Source organism: Orbicella franksi, chromosome 2 (assembly GCF_964199315.1).
Source record: "Orbicella franksi chromosome 2, jaOrbFran1.1, whole genome shotgun sequence".
Classification (NCBI taxonomy): domain Eukaryota; kingdom Metazoa; phylum Cnidaria; class Anthozoa; order Scleractinia; family Merulinidae; genus Orbicella; species Orbicella franksi.
Window position 1 is genome coordinate 14,630,285 of NC_138146.1, and position 19,320 is coordinate 14,649,604.

Sequence of the window (19,320 nt, forward strand, 5' to 3'; positions counted from 1 at the left end):
GATAGTCAAGCTTTATTCCGTTCTGACAGCAACTGTCTATTGATATAATAAGAAAAAAAAAATCGATGTTCTTTAATGGTGAAGAAAGTGTTAGACCATCATATGTCTAGGATTGCCATAGTAGCACGAAGATGGTGCAAAAATGGTCTTTAAAGTTATCCTGAACGTTATAAAAGGGTTCAATAACAGTTGGTGAATAAACTTCATTTCCGCTCCGCAGCTGTTTTCAAATTTAACCTTTGTACGTGATCGTTCGCGCTCACTGAAAGCGTTTGATCTCTTAATTTGATAGTTCTCGCAGCACGACTTCCTTAAACTGTGAGGAGTCTTTGAGTATTAGGCCGTGTTATTAAAACCGTGTCAGTCACCATGGTTTCTTCCCATGGCACGATAATTATGTAAAAATCTACCCGTGAGTACCTGCCCTAAGATCGTTAATTATTCATTCGATTCCGAGAGAGTTGCAGAAGGAATGAAAGGTAGCAAAACATTGATATGAGCTGGAATAGTTATTAGCAAGACAACTCGACATCATGGGTCAGCATGGGTGGCGCTGAAAGCTCGAACAAAACAATGTTTCAAGGTAAGCCTTAAAGTCACGCTACACTGTTGATTTTCGACGTATCCTGAGCTGCGCGCTGGTATACATGTCAAGCGAATTTGCACGATATGGCGTGTTTACAATTACGTTACAGTCTATTACTGGGAATTGTAGTCAAGTTCAGCTCTCGCAAAATGACATTTTATGAGCGGAAAATATTAAAATAATAAACCAGTGCTCATATATAATAACTATGCTTCGAAATACAGGTTTTCAGCTAACTCCTGTAATTCTTGCATCCAAGGGCACCGGCTTATTGAGTGTATGATTTTTGAAAGTTGCTTAATTGCCGAGTTTGAACCTTGCGAAAAACTAAAAAGGATTCTGTAAGTCGATGCAAAATGTGGTATTCTTTTGTCCACCTTTGTTTCATTTGTGTTTAGTTGACTGTCTATATATAGTTCTCTGTTAACGGCTTGGATGCAGGAAAGATTTTTTAAGGCGGTTTTCAAGAATAATGTTATATTCAAAGATTCTTATATCTCACAAGTGAAGGAATACAAGCATATATATTAATTCACCTGTATGCAAATATAAATCTTGCCGATGAATTATTCTTTCAAATGACTTTTCTTGGATATTCAGTCCAACATCGTTTCGCAAGCTGGCGTTCAGTCTTAAAAAGCTTTTCAATGCGTTCCTTCGGTCATATTGAGGCATGCTATGTTTTGAAAATTAACAACAGCAAGGATATATTATGGCATATCACGACTTCCTTGTACTGATTTACGTAAGAAATTTCGAAAAAGTTTGTCTTTGTCACATCTTCCAAAATATAAATATTTCAGTCTGCTTTTGTCAAATCAAGAAAAAACACCTTTTCAGCTATTATTTAACTATATGCGGGCTCTCAGTGATTCGCCCATAGTGAAAAACATTGGGAACCTCGTTCAAAGACAAAATAATTGCTTTTCTGCGTGACGAGTTTTCAATACAATTCTATTCAAGGTGAATACTATTAATTATATCCCGGTAAAAATGTAATAGATACAAATAGTTCGCGAGGGCGGACAAGAAGCCTGGAACCACTAATGTTTTTATTTTGTTTTTGATAAAATGGCAACAGTACATGAAAGTCGCTGAGTTGATAAATATGCAAGAAAGAACCAAGCGGGACTCCTTAATCTATGGAGTGGTGATCGAAGCTTGAATCGAGCACGAATGCAGTCAGGATATTTTAAAACAGGGAGCGCGCAGTTCTTGAAAGACGTAAAGAATTTAGCTATACGAACGTAGATTTAGCGAAGACAACCCAAAGTCGAAAGAAGGCGGAAGCGGCAGCGCGCTTGGAATCCTGGACACGGCTGTACCTAAACTCAGTTGATCCAGTGCTCGCGCCGCTCCCGGCGCCGCTCCCAGCGCCGCTCCCGGCGCCGCTGCCCTTGTGATAAGATCAAGACAACCGCGATCATGACGCATTTCATGAATTTCACGTCACAGCCAGAAAGATTATTTCTGGGGGATATGCATCACTTGAATTAAAAGGCATTAAAACTTTAACATTACCATTATTACTTCTATCTTGTAGGATTTACGGTATTCTCGCGAACTGCAGTAATGTCGTGTTTTGTAATAATTGGTGTAAATTGTTACATCTGACATTTATCACGTTTTGGACTGAATACCCTTCATAAATTGCCTGTCGAAAACTGAAAATTTTTAATAATCCCGCCAAGCTGTCGTAAAACGCAACGACACATTGTCGGTCATTGTCATGTTTTTATGTTTTGTGTAATAAGCTGCAATCAAAACGGGACTCTTCAATGTTAGTCAGTGTCGTATCGCATCACAGTCCCTAGTGAAACAGGTTCAACTGTCGTAACGAAAGGGATGGAGAATATCGAACTCCAAAACTAGTTGACCAACCAACCAGGTAGTGTAAAGTCCGCTTCCTTAACATAGCGCAAACGTGAAGAAATTTACTCAAGCTAGAACTCAAGCTTTACTTTGACATTATGTTTCTCGTTGCTTTTTCTTTTCATGATGTGAAATTAGCCGCCGTCGAAAATTACAGAGTCGGTAAAGAAGACGGCGGTAAAATCAATTTCGTATAAAACTTGAAAATTTGACAATTGCGAAATTAAAAAATAAAACCCAGCTAAAGATTAAGATAAAGCTCAAACTGAAGCCGGAATTTAACTTTGCTAGATATAGAATCGTGCAGCATACTTTTCACTGCCAGACTAAAATGTAAATGTGTGAAAAACGCGACCGAACGATTTCTAAAATAACTATTTCTCTCCAATTTAGTAAGCACAATTTTTTTCTTAGTGTCTTCCTTTTAAACTGGTTGTCGCTGTTTCAAAGGGTAAAATTAGATACACGAATGTACTATTACAATTTGAGCTAGGCTTATTAATTCCAAATTGCGGCAATTTTTTATTAACATTTGAGCAATTTGCGATAGGTGCGTTATTAAAAAAGACGATAAACATTATCACAACTTATGACAGGTGTTAGAAATCAAGACAGCTGTCAAGACTTTTTGCGACTAGTGTCTGCAAGGGGTGGTGAATGGTCCTTCAAAATCTCGCAATTGAGGAAGTCAAAATATCTCCGGCGAGCACGCTAGTCTCCCGTTCTCGCAAAGTCTCGCATTTACCATTCACGGCCCCTTCTTCAGCGTTTCATGATTACATTTTATGACAGGGCTAGCGAATTCATACATATTCTATTTTCGATCTGATGTTCTTTTTGTGCAGTAGCTAAACATTCCCGTTCACCGAATTCAGAGGAGGATAGTAACATGCTGCCTCGCAAAAGTCCCTCACCGAGCCGCAGAAGCTATACAGACGATGAATGCCATGATCCTGACGCAAAACACACTTCTAAGTTTGGGCATCTGAAGCAAGTCGTCAATGGTAAGCCTTTAATACAGTACAACTCTGGCAAACATGTTGTAAGCATAATGACGTAAGATTGCAGTAAAATCGCTAACCTTGCAAGGACTTAATAACGGAAACATTTGTTGACCTCATTGTCTACATTTTGCCTCATTAGCATATGACTTTGACAAGGGAAGACATGGTACTATATGAAACTTGCGGGTTTGTGAAACTCCGTAATGGGTTATGTTAATGAGTTATTTTGAGCTCCCACAATGTCATGTCATGTTGAAGGGGATATAAGCTTGCTGAAAACTGTAAAATTCCTGGTGGATAAAAACACTACTATACTAAGCCCATACATTTCTTGCTAAATTTCAATTTTTACTTCGCATCGCACTAAAGGGTTCTGATAGCCACTGATCATGCCATTCTCTTTCATACCGTAAATCCTCGAATTAGCGCCCCCTCCCCCTCGAATAAGCGCCCCCTTCGAATAAGCGCCCCTCCTATCGGCCGAAATTAAAATAAGCGCCCCCTCCCCTCCCCCCTTTTTGTGGACGAGTAATGAGACAACAAAGGGTGTATAGTTTTCATCATGTAGTAGTAGATTTGTAAATTGTTTCAGCTTGTGAACACGTTTAGTGAAAACGTTGAACACGTTAAGTACTAACGGTGCCGCGATTTAAACTTTAGGATCAGCTTTTTATGTCAAGAAACAGCTTATGTTGGTGTTTACGCGCAGGTGATATATTAAGAAAATGATCATGTCAGGCTACGATTTGGGAAAAATTAAATAAGCGTCCCCCCCCCCCCCCCTCGAATAAGCGCCCCCTCGAATTAGACTACGAGGAGTCTCTCTTTCGCTTAGTCCGTCGTTGCGTGACGCGAAAGAAAACCGTGAGACAAAAATGGCCGCGCGAAATCCTGGAGGCGAGGATTTCGCGCGGTCATTTTTTTCTTGCGGTTTTCTTTCGCGTCACGCACGACGGACTAAGCGAAAGAGGAACTACTCGTAGTCTACCCTCGAATAAGCGCTCCCCCCCCCCCCCCGTCTCATCCTAAATTTGAAATAAGCGCCCCGGGCGCTAATTCGAAGATTTACGGTATTCATCATGTTCATAGAAGTCTTTTTTAAATTGGTAACGTTAGCGAGAGATCTGGGAACGATATTGAATCGAACACCTGCCTTCCAGCGGTTTTTCCAAAACAAACCAATGTCATGCGCAGTGGATGCATGCGGTTCACCTGTTAATTTTTCGTCGAACGGTGACTCGGTTTGCTGAATTTTGGCAGCTACGAATGTCTTGAAATAATGGGTCAAGATTTAGGGAAAACAAGCAGGCTTCTAAGTAAGCGGCGTGCATGTTCTGTTGTGAAAAATCTACGGTTCATTTATCAACATAACTGATTTACACTGCTCGTCTTGTTGAAGGCATTCGACGAAAAGGTGGAAAAAGAGGCTTGGAGACGAAAGCAGATCTACTGTCTTCTACCGGCAAGTATAAAATTCCCAGTCTCACCTTGGAAAAACTCAGTGGCAACGTTTCGTTAGGGGGAAATTGGGGTATAGAGCATAAGACGTTATCGTGGGTTTTATGGCCACCTAACTTTTTTCCAGAGCTATATACTTATTTAAGCTTACATGTACAAGTATAAACTGAGACAAGCTTTGTACGTGTTCGTATGCTTAGACTTTCAATATGATAATGACTTACTAGGTAATTAGCTTATTTGATATATAGATATATTTTGCTTATATTGAAAGTTATTTTATTCGTGCACTTCACAAGAGATACAAATAAACTATAGATGATGGCAATTTTAACTCAAAGCTCATAATCCGTTTGTTATGGTTATTAGCCTAATATAAATATTGCAGAGGTTTATATGTAAGTTTAAATATCCAGGGTTTTAGCAATTTCATTAGCTCAAGTCTGCTTTACATTTGCGTCTTTAAGATCTGGCTAATCTAGAGAATGCTGTTGTAGAAACAGGTTATTCCCATTTAATTCACACGCTAAACATGCATGGATAACATTAATTTTGTTCCTTGGTTCAAAAACATTTTTAGCATCCATTTGGCAAGTTTTGTTTTTAAGATTTATTGAGATTTAGATTAAGGGATCTGAGGCAAAGATTTATTGCTGTTCGAATTTTTGAGCAACAATGTTTCTTAGTTTAGCGAGGGTCGTACAGGGTGTCTCTGTTATGGTTCACGAATGGAAAAAATAAAGAATCACAGATATAAAAATTTTGTTTACCTGAATCAAGAAAATAAGCAAGCAAGATGCTCTTTTTTAATAACCTGTTCTTCCACTAGAAAGAGTGTTTGAAGAAAGCAGAATCCTGGAAGGCTATCAACACTCCATGTTGCAAATTGCATACCTAAGTCCCTCTTGATAGACGACTCTAACCATTCAGAGGATTCGCCTCTCAAAATCACAAAGAATAGAGTGGTGAAATCATGAATACTGCTTAAAAATTCAAGTTTAGCAAGGGTCGTAAGGGGGGGGGGGGTCTCTGGCAGGGTTCATGAACGGAAAAAATAAAGGATCACGGATGACGGATATAAAAAATTTCATTTTCCTGAATCAAGAAAATAAGCAAGCAAGATGCTCTTTTTTAATAACCTGTTCTTACACTAGAAAGAGTGTGTGAAGAAAGCAGAATCCTAGAAGGCTATGTACGCTCTATATTGCAAATTGCATACCCAAGTACCTCTTGATAGATGACTCTAACCATTCAGAGGATTTGCGTCTCAAAATCACAAAGAATAGAGTGGTGAAATCATGAATACTGGTTAGAAATTCAAGTTCTTCATGAGTCACGCAAAACCTTCAGGTGACAGATGACGAAGAATAATTTCCCAAATTCACGTTTCACGGAAAATAAAATCAGCTAATCACGCATCACGAATTTACCCCTGTGCGACCAGCTCTTTAGCCATGTCCTTAGACTGTGCAGACCTATGTTTCCTTCTATCATTTTTATATTGGAGAGGTAGTTTCCCCACCCAAGGCTGACTAATTTTCACTTTTCTCCAAAAATTTATGTTATTTCAGCAGTACATTTTACAAGTAAACAAATACATGTACAGTTGTTTTGCCAAACAATTATTCTTCCACTTCGCAGGAAAAACTGTCTTACTTTGTGGTGTTTATTGTCTGTTTACATGTGGTTTTGCATCTGAAGCACCATTACCAAGGCAGAGGCTCATTTGCATATCCAGTGACTTTTCTTCAACAAATTAATTCAATTTTGTTCTTCCTATGTGTATGTTAAATTATAAATGAACTTTAGTTGTATCTAAGATGATTGAGATTTTTTCCAGGCTCATATTTCCACATGTATCTTCAGTAAAATTTAACATCATTGCTAGATGAGGGAAATGTGAGTAATTATGTAAATGTTACATCTAAGTCAAATCCCTCTGCTTAGAATTGGTTTGTCTTTTGGCCTGTACCTGCATTAAGTTGAAATTTCAAGCCCTTATCTAAGCATTTTAGGATGGCATTCAATAATCTTTAAATTGGTTATACTATAAACTAGACGTTTTCAACTGAGGTAATTTTCATCTAGTTTTTTAATTATCAGTTTTCAGAGCCTGTACCTAAACTAATTACTTTTATTTTTTAATTGTAAGCACCAAAATATTTGACAGCTGTTACAGCTGTTGGAATTTCCAGTGTCTTTTTTGATATACAGTATAGACTATATTATATTTCTTGTGTCTATGTTAGTCTAATAATATTTTTTTGTGTAGATGTGTACATTAATTTTGTCTGTAAAATGCAAACATTTCAAAAAGTCCTCCTGCAGTTATGAAAATGTATAGACCTAAACCTCTTAAAGAGCCAGCCAATCTCTTTTGTGCACCCTTGTTATTACTTTGCATTTGTAATAATTATTTATGAGCACTTCACAATCAGTTCTTAAGTTATACCTTAACCTCTGAAATTTTGATTTTGGGTGATAATTTGTTTTCTAAGGAAATTTTTTAGCCAAGTAACCTTGTACAATATGTTCTAAAATTAATGTGTTTCCAAAGGTGTGCATCTATTACACGTGTACTGTAGCGTGAACGTCTGAAAGTATTGACTGTTACATGTAGTACAAACATGCATACACTTTTCGCTAGAGCTCTATCTTTTCCTGTTACTTACAGAGCACTAAATGTTTTGAATTTTATTGATATTTATGAAGTTATTTTTGTGAATTTGTAACAGACCAGTTTTCATATTTTCAGTTTTAGACTGGAGCTTAGCTTGCAATGGAGGTTCATATGGGAGATAATCATTAAAATTGCTTTTGAAAAAACCCTCTGCTTTAGCCTCAGTTGTAATTTAGTTCCAGTCCAATACAGAGAATTCAAAAGTGGTCTATTGTCAGTTAATAAGTAAGGTTAGGAAAGATAGTGACAACAGTTAGTTATTGTCAGTGTACCTACATGTACATGTACATAACCTGTACTCGGTATTAACTTTGAGGCAAATACACAGATTTCATATACTGCTTTTCTAAGATAAACCCCAGAATTTCAACCAATTCAACAAGTACTCCCGCAAGTGTAGTAGAACGGGTTGGATTAGCTTTGTGGCGGATCGTAACAGGGAATTCTTTGAGAATTTGTGGCTTGCAATTTTGTTATGGCCAGTTGACTGCAAAATGTATCTGTGAGGAGTTCAAGAAAAATTGGCGTATCTTAGACAAGGGATATAAAACAGAACTTGTATTAAATTGAGGTCGTGATTATTATCAGTCACAGATGAGTGTCTATTAATGTCACACTTGCACACAAAATTAAAATACTAAGCAAGGTCGTTGACAACAGGAATTCTTGCTTGTTTGCTTACATGCAAGACTAAATTTTGGGGTTCTAGATGATTGGTACTTCAGTAATAACAGTTTCATTGGATAAGTGCACTATCAAGGAAGGTTTTGACCTTACTTGAGAGTGCACTTCGGCCCTTTGATGGTTTTAGGTTTCCGTGGCTACTAAGTGCAATCAGTCAAGTGAAATAATACCAGTTCACACACAATTCACCTCAAGTACACTTGAATGTCCAGTGTGAACCCACCTATTGTCTAGCTATCCATTCTCATCAGTCGAAACTTTTCATCTGTTATAGATCATGACAGTGGGGATTCTAGTTTACATTTTGGAGTACGAGTAGAGGGCATTGATGAGCTGATGTCAAATACTAAATTTTCAAGGCAGGAGTTACAAAGAATGTACAGAGGGTTTAAAAATGTAGGTGTGAAGGCAGTATAATACGTTAAATAGTTGATGGTAACAAGGCAATTTATTTTAATAACAAGTAACATGTTGCACAACATGTAATTCTGAAAATTGACCTGATTTGTAAAAATCTGTAGCTGTGTAAGATTTTGTAAATAAGGCCAAGTTTTACCTTTGCAATGCAAATTTAGAAAGTCAAAGTATCAAACCAACAAATTGAGGAATGTAAATTGGCGCAAATAAATGAGCAAACTAATGGGGTTTAAAAATCCTTCCACATAAATTAATCTTCTGTTTAATATATCTATCTTTTCTTTAATATAATTAGACTATTAATCATAACCAAATATTCAATTTTGTACATGTAGCACACTTCAGATTAAAACTGTTACACTTAGTTGAGTACTCTTTCTATGCAAGGTATTAAATAAATTCATGTCTATTATTGGACAGAACCTATGTAGTTGATTTATTTATTTCTATTGACAAAATAATTTACAATCATGCACAAGGTTTTTCAAAGCCTTTAAATGAAATGCTATCTGTAAAAATACTTCTGTAAACTAACAAGCAGCCACTTACCACCTCTTCAGATGAGCTAGTGGACATCTCTTGTTGTTATTGTGAGCTTACAGATGTACATATGAAAACAAACCCTCATAAGACAAACATTTAGGCATCGAATGATAGGTTTTGATGTCTGATAATTATCTTTTAACTAAAGCTACACTGTAACTTGCATCACACAAATACTCTCTTGAAAGGTACATTGTACAGCTAAAATGAAATAAAACAGGGCTAGTAGTTTATCCAATCCATATAATGATCCTGAACTCTAACTGGAAGAAAAATGGAAGAAAAATAAGGGGGCTCCTCTTCCTGGCAGAATGGATGCATTGAAACAAAAGTGTCCAATAATAGGTACAAATACATGTTCCTTATATCCTTGGTGAAAATCTTTCACAGATCTATAAAGATCTCTATGATGATCTTAATCAAGATCCTTAAGAATTGTAGCAAAGGACGTTTAAGGATCTTTATAGTTGTTACCAGAATCTTTGAAGATTCTTCCGAAGATTCTTTTTTCAAGGATCTGTGGTAGGCCTTTTAAGATCTTGTAAGAATGATTCTCTAAGATCCTGTATGGTTAGTTATTAATAGGGCTTTTCTGTGGTCTACAGTGATGTATGCCACGTCCTTGTTTAGTTACTATTTAATGAAAAAATCTAATCATTTAATATGTAGTAATATTTAGTACCAAGTCGTTTAAGTGCTACTTAGATGTATGATCAAAGTTTTACCCCTTGAATTTTTAGGTGTAATATGTGGATTTAACTGAGCCCAAAAGCTAAGCTCTTGGGTGGGGTTGGTCAAAGCCCAATTAAGCTAACCCAGGAAAAACCAGAATTTTGATGGAAGTTCACCAAAATAAATATCTGCATTAGTTCTGGGGATACTTGAGTTTGAAAATGTATGAAATATGCAAATGAGAGAACTGATGATGTCACACACTCAACCTAATATTACATCAAGTTTATAGATACATGTACAGTAGTTAAAATAAGATCACCATGATGGTCAATTTGCAGCGGAGACCATTGAAACTTGGTACACTGATAGTTCTACAGGCAACACACCTATGGCTAATATATAGATTTAGCCAAGCCTAAAAGCGGAGCTCCTTGGCTGGGTTGTTTAAAGCCTAGTTAATATAACCCAGGTTAAGCGAGAATTTTGATTTTAGTTTTGTAACTTTGCAATGAGGTTTCCTCTATATTGTGTGGCCTTCTGTTTTGAGTTTGAATAATCTCAAAATACACAAAACAAAACATTTGACCTTATACAATAAATGTTTATACTTCTGTTAACTTTTAATCCTGGGTTAGTGTCAACTGGCTTCCAAATAACCCCACCCATTTACAACAAGTTAACCTGACATGAGCCTGTGTTCCAATAGAAAACCAGATCTTGGTCAGCAGTCAACTTCAAAAAACCACATTACCTTGATGAGCTCAAAACTTGAGCCCACAATGTGGTCAGGTGATACTGGTCAGCAGATACCATGTTTTGACAGGTGTCAATTGACCATAACCTGGATGTCCAATATCAAAGAAGGAGGCTATAAATCAAGGCTGCGTGCCTCTGTTAACCTTTTAACTGGAGTATGGCCACCATCTTGTGCACCTCCGTCATCGTTGTCATCGTTTGTACGCGCCCACGAGTAATACTGCTAGCCATGATAACCATGAGAAAATCAATTCATGGGTTTCCTTTAATTCCTTCCTATATGGGTATGGGGCTCTGCTTGGCAGCCCTTTGGGCTGCCGGAGCTCCGCTATAAGACGTAATGTTCGCAAGGCAACTCAAATTTTTCAAGTCCCTGCCAACCTGATTTTTATATTTTAGTGATTCTCAGTTTGGAAAACATTAAACAAGGCCACGAACTCAACCTTTCATATTTATAGATAATACAGATGTCAGGCTCCATTGGCAGATATCAAAATGAAACACCAAAGGTGACCAGACAAGCCTTTAATATTGGGGAGGTCTTGGAACCCAGTATGTTGCCATGGTAACAAAACTGTTTAAACTCATTGTGGAGCACATCTTGACTGGTAGAATTGTACTGCAAAGAACCAAACATTTCTGATACAAATTGGCTGAGATATCTTTGTTCATCATAGTTGATCAAAATTTGGTTGAGTTTATGACATCATCACTTGGCTAGTTTGCATGTTTTGAAAACTTGAATATCTCTGGAATGAAAAGAGATATCTGAAAATAGTAAACGGCATTTTTCTTCTCATACAGACTATTTTTTATGTTTTATAATGGTTTACATATGAAAGATGAGATTTCATGATAGTTACATAGGACTTTGAATGTATTGCTAGTACTGAAATACAATTTAAACTAAAATTCTTCATTAAACCTACATTTATTAAAGAACGTAACTACTTCTCCATGATGATTGATACATTATTTTATATTGTCAGGAATGCCCCAATGGAACAGTTGACAAAGACACATTTAAAAAAATCTATGCCCAGTTTTTCCCTTATGGAGGTAAACAATGATCTAATGAACAATACTGATTGATATGAAATTATTTGTTATTTATGGTTTAAGTTTTGACTTTTTATTTACATAACCAGAATATTTTGTGGAAAAATAGTACAACAGGAAATAATATGTGACTGAACTGCACAAAATGTGTTACATTGAAAACAATATCAAAGTACAAAATTATGCATAAAATACTGTTTTCAATAGTACTTGCCTTTCTTTTGTGCATAATTGTACCATGTACTGTGACATTTGTGTAATGTTATTAACTAGTACTGATGTTTTTTTATTGTTGACACTATTTTGTTACCTTATTGTGTAATATGACTTTTAGTGCAAGCTCATTCATTTGCATATTTTAACTGATTCATAATCTGTTTTTCTGCCTAGATTCAAGTCTCTATGCAAATCATGTCTTCAATGTGTTTGACCATGATAGAGATGGAAAAGTTTCTTTTGAGGTGATTTTTCCCTTAAGATTAACATGTTTAAATGACCTACATTTGCATACATTATGTTAAAATACACATTTAAAAACATTGGAAATGACGAAATTTGTTTATCTACAAAAGGGATGGTGTTAACCTGAGATGAGATTACATTATGATTGTACTAGATATAAATGTACATGGGGCTTATAAAGGTTTTGAGCAGGATGGTAGACTAGTCAGGGGAACTTGTTATTTGAAAAAAGAAAGTCAGCAGAGTTATTGAAAACAGCTGAGTAGGTAGTCACTTTGCCCAATGCTCCTGTTCTAAAAACTCTTGTGTGGTATTCATGTTGTGGTTTGTAGTATTTAAAGGCCAGTGTTAGAGCAAGTAGCCTGTCAGTCTGCTCCTTGTCTCTAGTTTCTGTATATTGTAGAAGCCACTAATAGTATTTCTACTCCTCTTTGGATGTGATGCTTGTCCACTGTAGCATTACCCCTAGAGAGAGGTACTGTGGGAGTAATTATTAATAATTATTTGAGTGTCTTGAGCTCAAACATATACTGGACAATTTTTAAATTTGTTTTGGTAAACTTTAGAAGTCATTGTTTTACAATTTAGTTCTAAAGCTTCTGGATAACCTTTCTGCATTTTGTACATTTTTAAGAATGTAAAGGTTTTTAAAATATGTTCTGTACATGTATTTCGTTTTTCCAGGACTTTGTCACTGGTCTGTCTTTATCACTTTATGGCAGTAGAGAGGAAAAAATGAAATGGGCATTCCAGTTGTATGATTTGGATGGCGATGGCTGTATAACAAGAGAGGTTTGTTAGAAAATAACTGAACCATGATAACACATTGTGAAATTCTGTATAGCATCCCTTTGCCATGTAGCTCAGTTCTGAGATGTATTCGTAATGCACGAAGTAATATGTATGTACTATAAACGTGTATGTTTATTATTAATAATTTATTAAAACAGTCCCCTTTTCAGACAACAATAGGCTCTTCTTTTGTTTACCATGGGCTGTTTTGGGGGCAATTCTTTTGGATTTTCATATTGTAAGATTTTTATTTACATACATTTGTAAAAACTAGTGTTTCAATTTATTACTACTTCTTTCAGGAGATGGCTACAGTAGTTCACTCAGTTCACTGTATGATGGGGCTTGATTCACTGCCAGCAACAGCTGGAACAGAGATGAGTGTTGAGGAACAAGTGAATAGACTCTTTATGGTAAGGAATTAACATTGCTTAAAGTACATGCATGGAAGTCAGTTTAGTGTAACACACTTAGTTAAGTATTCCGACCCTCTTTGTTCACATGGTGTGCAAATGGAGCAGTCTGGCGAGAACTACAGGAAACTTAATTTAGTCCCCAATCAGTTGTTACTGGCTCTTGATACCTTGTAAATATGTATAGGTAAATAAATATAAAGATGTAAAGACAGAAGGTAAATGTAACTCGAGTTTCACGCACTAAGCGATTGTCACACTCTATATTTTAACTTTTTTAAGGTGAACCATCATAGGGTTAGCTTTTGTTTCTGCCTTTTCAAGATGTATTTTAAAAGATCGTTTTATCTTTTTTGCTAAGTATCTCAAATAAAACATTTTAAAACTGCTTGTAATTTATTTCAAAATATACACTTCACTGGCTCTCGGGAGACAAGACTCTCGCCTCTTGAGACAAGACTCTCGCCTCTTGAGACAAGACTCTTGTCTTGAGAGACGAGAGTCTTGTCTCGACGAGAGATAGGAGGTGGTAACTTACTTTTTAGCAGCACTGTACATTTACGTGCATTTTACGTAACACGAAATTTGTCTAGGATTCTTTCTGACAAGTCATATCATACAATTGTAGCCTTATGAAGAAGCATGCGTGGCTGAAGTGTTATCATTAGCAAATTAATTAAACAGTACACTATTTTAATGTACACCGTAGGACTACAAAGAGTGCTACATTGAAATGAAATAATGCATATACATATCTTGATATTCAGTATTTAGATTTAAAAAGTTATGTTTAAAAAAGGACAATGGGATAGGAATAGGCAGTGAGCTGATAGACTCGTCTCTTGTTACTCTTTCCTAAACAGTGCTTTTATATTGACATAGTTACTTTACATTTATTTTTCTTGCAGTTGATGGACACGAATAACGATGGTGTTATATCTGAAGAGGAATTCTTAGAGGGGTGTGAAAAGGTTAGAAAACTGAAGGATAAGTTCTGTAACTATTTAAAAATCTATTGAAGTCAAATGTTGTGCTTGTGAGGGAAAATTGTATTTTTTTCAGTATTTCAATGCATGAAGGCACTTCGCATTCTTTAACTGATTGTGCTGTATTGATGTAACTCTAGATGTACCAGTGCTATGAAACCGAATGATTCTGCTGTGGTCACCTTTGTAATTAATTAAGCCTGGCCAATCTTTAAACAGGTATCCCCTCTGTGTGATTGTGCATAGATACCTGAACTGATGTAAAACTTGAGAATACATGTATCTCATTTTATAGGCTTGTAGCTAATGATGTAAAACTCAAAATAAATTAAGATGTTTATGAAATTGATTCTTCTTAACATGGCTAATGTATAAAATAGCCAAATATCTAGTAACCTAAAGAGCATTTTAACACAAATTATAATTGACCAGTATAAATTACCGTGAACTGTACCTTGCAAAATACATGCACAATACGTATTACATTAACTGAAAAACATCCATCCAAAATTGTGACAAATGAATTTTGAAAGTTTCCGAAAAAGTTACGTATTACAATTTAATTTTAATAAACAGTACTTATTTTTTTGGGCAAAATATTTTAAGAATGAAAAGCAGCGATATTAAAGAATGACGTTTCGACGGCTCCATGCTATGATTCTCAAATTCAAATAAGATACGTTATGTGAGTTCATTATATAGTGAATGTACAGTCACTGATGTTTTCCAGTTTGCCGATGAGATCAAGGCGATGCGATTTAGTGAGCATGATATTTTAATATCATATGACGTATCTTCGCTCTTCACGAACGTGCCTCTAGAAGAAACAATACAGATCTTGCTAACAAAGCTTTTACTGAGGATTGGTTCAATGTGACATACAACCTGAACATCAGCCGAGATGATCTCGTTACCCTTCTAAGAGTGGCTACCAAACACCAACTTTTCCAGTTTAATGGCAGCCTCTACGAACAAATAGATGGCGTGGCGATGGGATCACCACTGGGACCGCTCATGGCAAATACATTCATGTGTTCCATCGAGGAGAAGCTTAAAAGGGAGAATAAACTACCCTATTTCTACAGAAGGTACGTGGATGACACCTTAGCCGCGGTGCAGGACATTCCAACTGCTACAGCTTTTCTTGCAACGCTGAACAAAGCACACCCTTCAATCAACTTTACGATGGAAGTAGCAATCAATGACAAACTTTCATCGGAATGGAACTCATGAAGATGGGTAGCCAAGTTAGAACATGCGTCTGCAGGAAAACAACAGATACATGAAAGGCCTTCTTCTCCATTACCAAAGCCATGTAGATAACAGATATAAACGATCTCTTCTCACGACTTTGTTAAATCGTGCATATAGACTCTCATCTTCATCTGATCTTTTCGCTGCTGAATGTGATAACCGGAAAGAGATCTTTCTCAAGCTTAAGTACCCTGAGAGACTCATTAACTGTACAATCACCAGATTCATTGAGTCGCAAGACCGAGAACAAACACTTGATATTCAAGTTAATAAGCCCGTTCGGATTATTCTTCCCTTTAAAGATCAGCGATCAGCCGACTTAGTACGAAGACAGCTCTCCGATCTTGCGAAGAAAATCAACAGTGACTTGCACCCATTGTTTACGAGCAAGAAAATTGCTGAAGAGATCAAAGTGACGGAACCCCAAACCACCTCTTGTTAACGAACAATGCGTTGTTTATGAATACAAATGTGATCTGTGCGACGCAGAGTATGTGGACTATACATGCCGACACCTATTTCAGCGCATTAATGAGCATAAGCATTCTGTCATTGGTAAACACCTGCGGGACGTACACAATCTGAGGAACAAAGATCTCCGTGACCAATTTACAATCCTCAAGAAATGCCGTGGGAAACTGGATTGTTTAATTTATGAAATGCTCTTCATCAAAAACGAAAAACCAACGCTTAACATTCAATCTGACTCCATTAAAGCAAAACTTTTTATTTGACAGTTCAAGCGCACCACGCTTGGTATTTTTATTTTTATCGATTATTTTTATCTCTTAATCATATGCACTGAGACCTTCACACGTACATTCACTATATAACGAACTCACATAACGTATCTTATTTGAATTTGAGAATGATGGCATGGAGCCGTCGAAACGTCATTCTTTAATATCGTTGCTTTTCATTCGTAATTGTTCGTCGAAAACCTTAGCAAAATATTTTATTGTAATAATTATAAGGGCTATGACACCACTAAACTAAAGCAAATTCTAATCTGCTAAATCTTATTTTCACCTATTACTGATTGGTAATTGTTAATTATTTTTTCAGGATGAGTCAATTAAACAGAGCTTGGCAATGTTTGACTCCGTGAGATGAAGACAGCAACAGAGCTGGAAAATAACCTAAATAATATATGGATTCAACGATGACAGTGGTTATTTATAATGTAAAATTAATTGAGTCTTCATTATTTAAATAAGAAATTTCTCCTATCATTATTATTATTATCATTATCATTATCATTATCCTTATCATTATCATTATCATTAATATTAATATTATTATTATTATTATTATTATTATTATTATTATTATTTTATGCTAATGGGACCTGTACATTAAGCTGGGCGTCTGATACAGAAGAGAACACAAGTAGAAGTAAACAATAATGATAAATTTTCTAACCAATAAAATTGTTTCAAATAGCAATAACGCAGTATGTAATATGTAATAAGTAGTAATAATAATAATAATAATAATAATAATAATAATAACAATAATAGTAATAGTAACATAGTGAGCAATAATGTGCTTGGTTTTATCATGCATGGTTAAAACCAAAAAAAATATGAATAACCTAAATTTGTGCAGCTTGATATACTTAGCCTAAAGTTTTCAAGTCTACAGTCTTCATGATTTGACTGTATTCTTCTGCATCTTTAACCTGGTTTGGTATTACCAACGTGTAGATGTCTCTCTTCTTTTTAAGAATTAAACTGTTGCTATTTTCAGGTTTCCTCACTTAACATTTTGAACGTACATGTAATTTGGTATATTAACGTCGTAAAACTCGCAATGCGGTGTCATAGATCCTTTAACTTACACACACATGTACCTCTGTTTTATTCGGGGAAAGAAAGAAAAAATGTAATGTGTAAAAGCTTGACTCGATTGCACTGTTTTCCAACAGTCAGAATTTTTAAAATAACAAAGGTTCTCTTTCAAACCAATAATTTGTAAGGTCAAAATTTCATTTTCAAAAGCTTTGTGAAATTCGAATTGTATGTTTGATGAGTGTTATTTATAACCATGACGCTTGCTATCGTTAGGTTTATTTATACAAACCATCGACTTGTTTAGTCGGAAAAATAGAATACGATAGTCGATGTTTAACACGGATTACCGTTATCATGTATTTATTATTGAGTTTACAGAATTAATGTAAAAAGCTTTTGTCACGAACCAAGAAACGCGCGCGGCGTTTCTTGTTATGATTAAGGAGTGATGTAACATATATTATTTAATTAATATTTATTGATGAAGGTTTAAACTCATTATGTGATTGTATCGAACATTTAGAAAGCAATTTTGTCTCTATAGTTTGTCTGTCTTTTGTGGCCGACTACACTTAGAGCACACCTACTGTAGTCCTTTTCGTGGAGTTTGGCAAGGTTGCATAGAATCTTGTGTAAAGACATGAAGTTTTGTCGACACTAATCTAAGAATGCGTAGTTTTCTATTTATCATTTGATCTCTTATTGGGAATGCGCCGGGTTTAGGGTGCTTATTTGTATCGGATAACTAAATAGAAATCTAAGGATGTTGCATCACAGGTTAAAGAAAGGTGTGATGTATACCTTTATGACAGTGTTTGAATAAATAAAGCAACGGTACTGAAACGAAAGCAGAACTCTTGCAATGCGATGTTTTGGGGGAAAATCCACTGCAGCAAAGATATTGGTGATATTACTTCTTATGAACCTTACTGAAACAGCAACGAACAGAAGACTTAATTCTTATGAGAAGGACAAATTTTTCCCCTATAACTTCTACCTACGTACAATCTTCGGCGTTTGTTAGTGGCTTGGATGTAATGTTTCACCAATTTCCGTAGTGATGATAACGAAAATTTGAAAAGGCCAAAATTCCAATAAGTAATGAAATGCGCTTGTCAGGGTTATAAAGATAAAAAACCAAAATGACAATATATGCCAAAATTACAGTATGTGTTACCTAGCACGACCGAGACCTGGTGAAGCATTTAACTACCTTACGGTACGTTCTTTTATTACAACCCTAAACGCGGACAAAAAAAACACTAGTTTTGTTACCTTCCACATACTGAAACTTTCCCTCAATCGAACAATATAAAATCATGAAAATAGTTTCGGGACAACGTGAGAACAATAAATCCGTATCTTTTTTTGCCGAGATCAAGCTCTGTACAGCTGGTAGAGTAAGTCTCGTCTGTCAAGAAGAAAGATTTTTACCTCCGTATGGTAGACTAAACACAAATCTGCCAGCCTTTTCACTTTGGAAAAGTGTGGGAAATGAATGGTATCGCTGAAAGGCCCTGCTCTGTTACCTCTACGGTTGTTGTTGATTTGACTTGTCGCGCTTTCGAATTTAATCTTTAGACCGAAACATTGATTAATAATGGTTACTTCGACGAGTCAAAATCTATAGATAAAAAAGAGTAAAAGACCGGACACAAAGTGACAAAATGCTTTACCCTTGAAACCCTGGTAGCGCTAAGTGGCATATTATGTCACAAATTGTTCAACATGAGGACATGTGGCTTGACAGATCATCCATTTAACTTTTTAAACCTTTTAGTTTTCTAAATTAATGTGAAGCACAACGGTCTACAACATGTGGGAACCATGTAAGCAACAGAGAGCCGGCTGCTAAATAAGCTTAAATTAAGGTTTTATTTTAATTA

At 35.9% G+C, this 19,320-nt stretch overlaps 1 protein-coding gene and 1 pseudogene across 5 annotated transcripts; both read left to right on the top strand.

The window, feature by feature from the left end:
- Positions 1 to 19,275, top strand: LOC145478151 (calsenilin-like). Of its 5 annotated transcripts, none has more exons than XM_081456078.1 (10): positions 1 to 583; positions 3,307 to 3,462; positions 4,862 to 4,924; positions 8,559 to 8,680; positions 11,665 to 11,734; positions 12,125 to 12,195; positions 12,881 to 12,988; positions 13,291 to 13,401; positions 14,310 to 14,372; positions 16,707 to 19,275. In XM_081456078.1, the coding sequence occupies exons 1-10, from the start codon at positions 544 to 546 to the stop codon at positions 16,752 to 16,754; spliced, it is 852 nt and encodes a 283-aa protein (XP_081312204.1). In that variant the 5' UTR covers positions 1 to 543; the 3' UTR covers positions 16,755 to 19,275. The 5 variants fall into 5 exon arrangements, with proteins under 5 accessions (XP_081312204.1, XP_081312203.1, XP_081312205.1 ...); XM_081456077.1 differs by having other exon boundaries at positions 2 to 583; positions 3,304 to 3,462; positions 16,707 to 19,272; XM_081456079.1 differs by lacking the exon at positions 1 to 583 and adding an exon at positions 1,965 to 2,474 and having other exon boundaries at positions 3,304 to 3,462; positions 16,707 to 19,269.
- Positions 14,419 to 16,732, top strand: LOC145478152 (uncharacterized; annotated as a pseudogene).
- Positions 19,276 to 19,320: the final 45 nt, after the last annotated feature.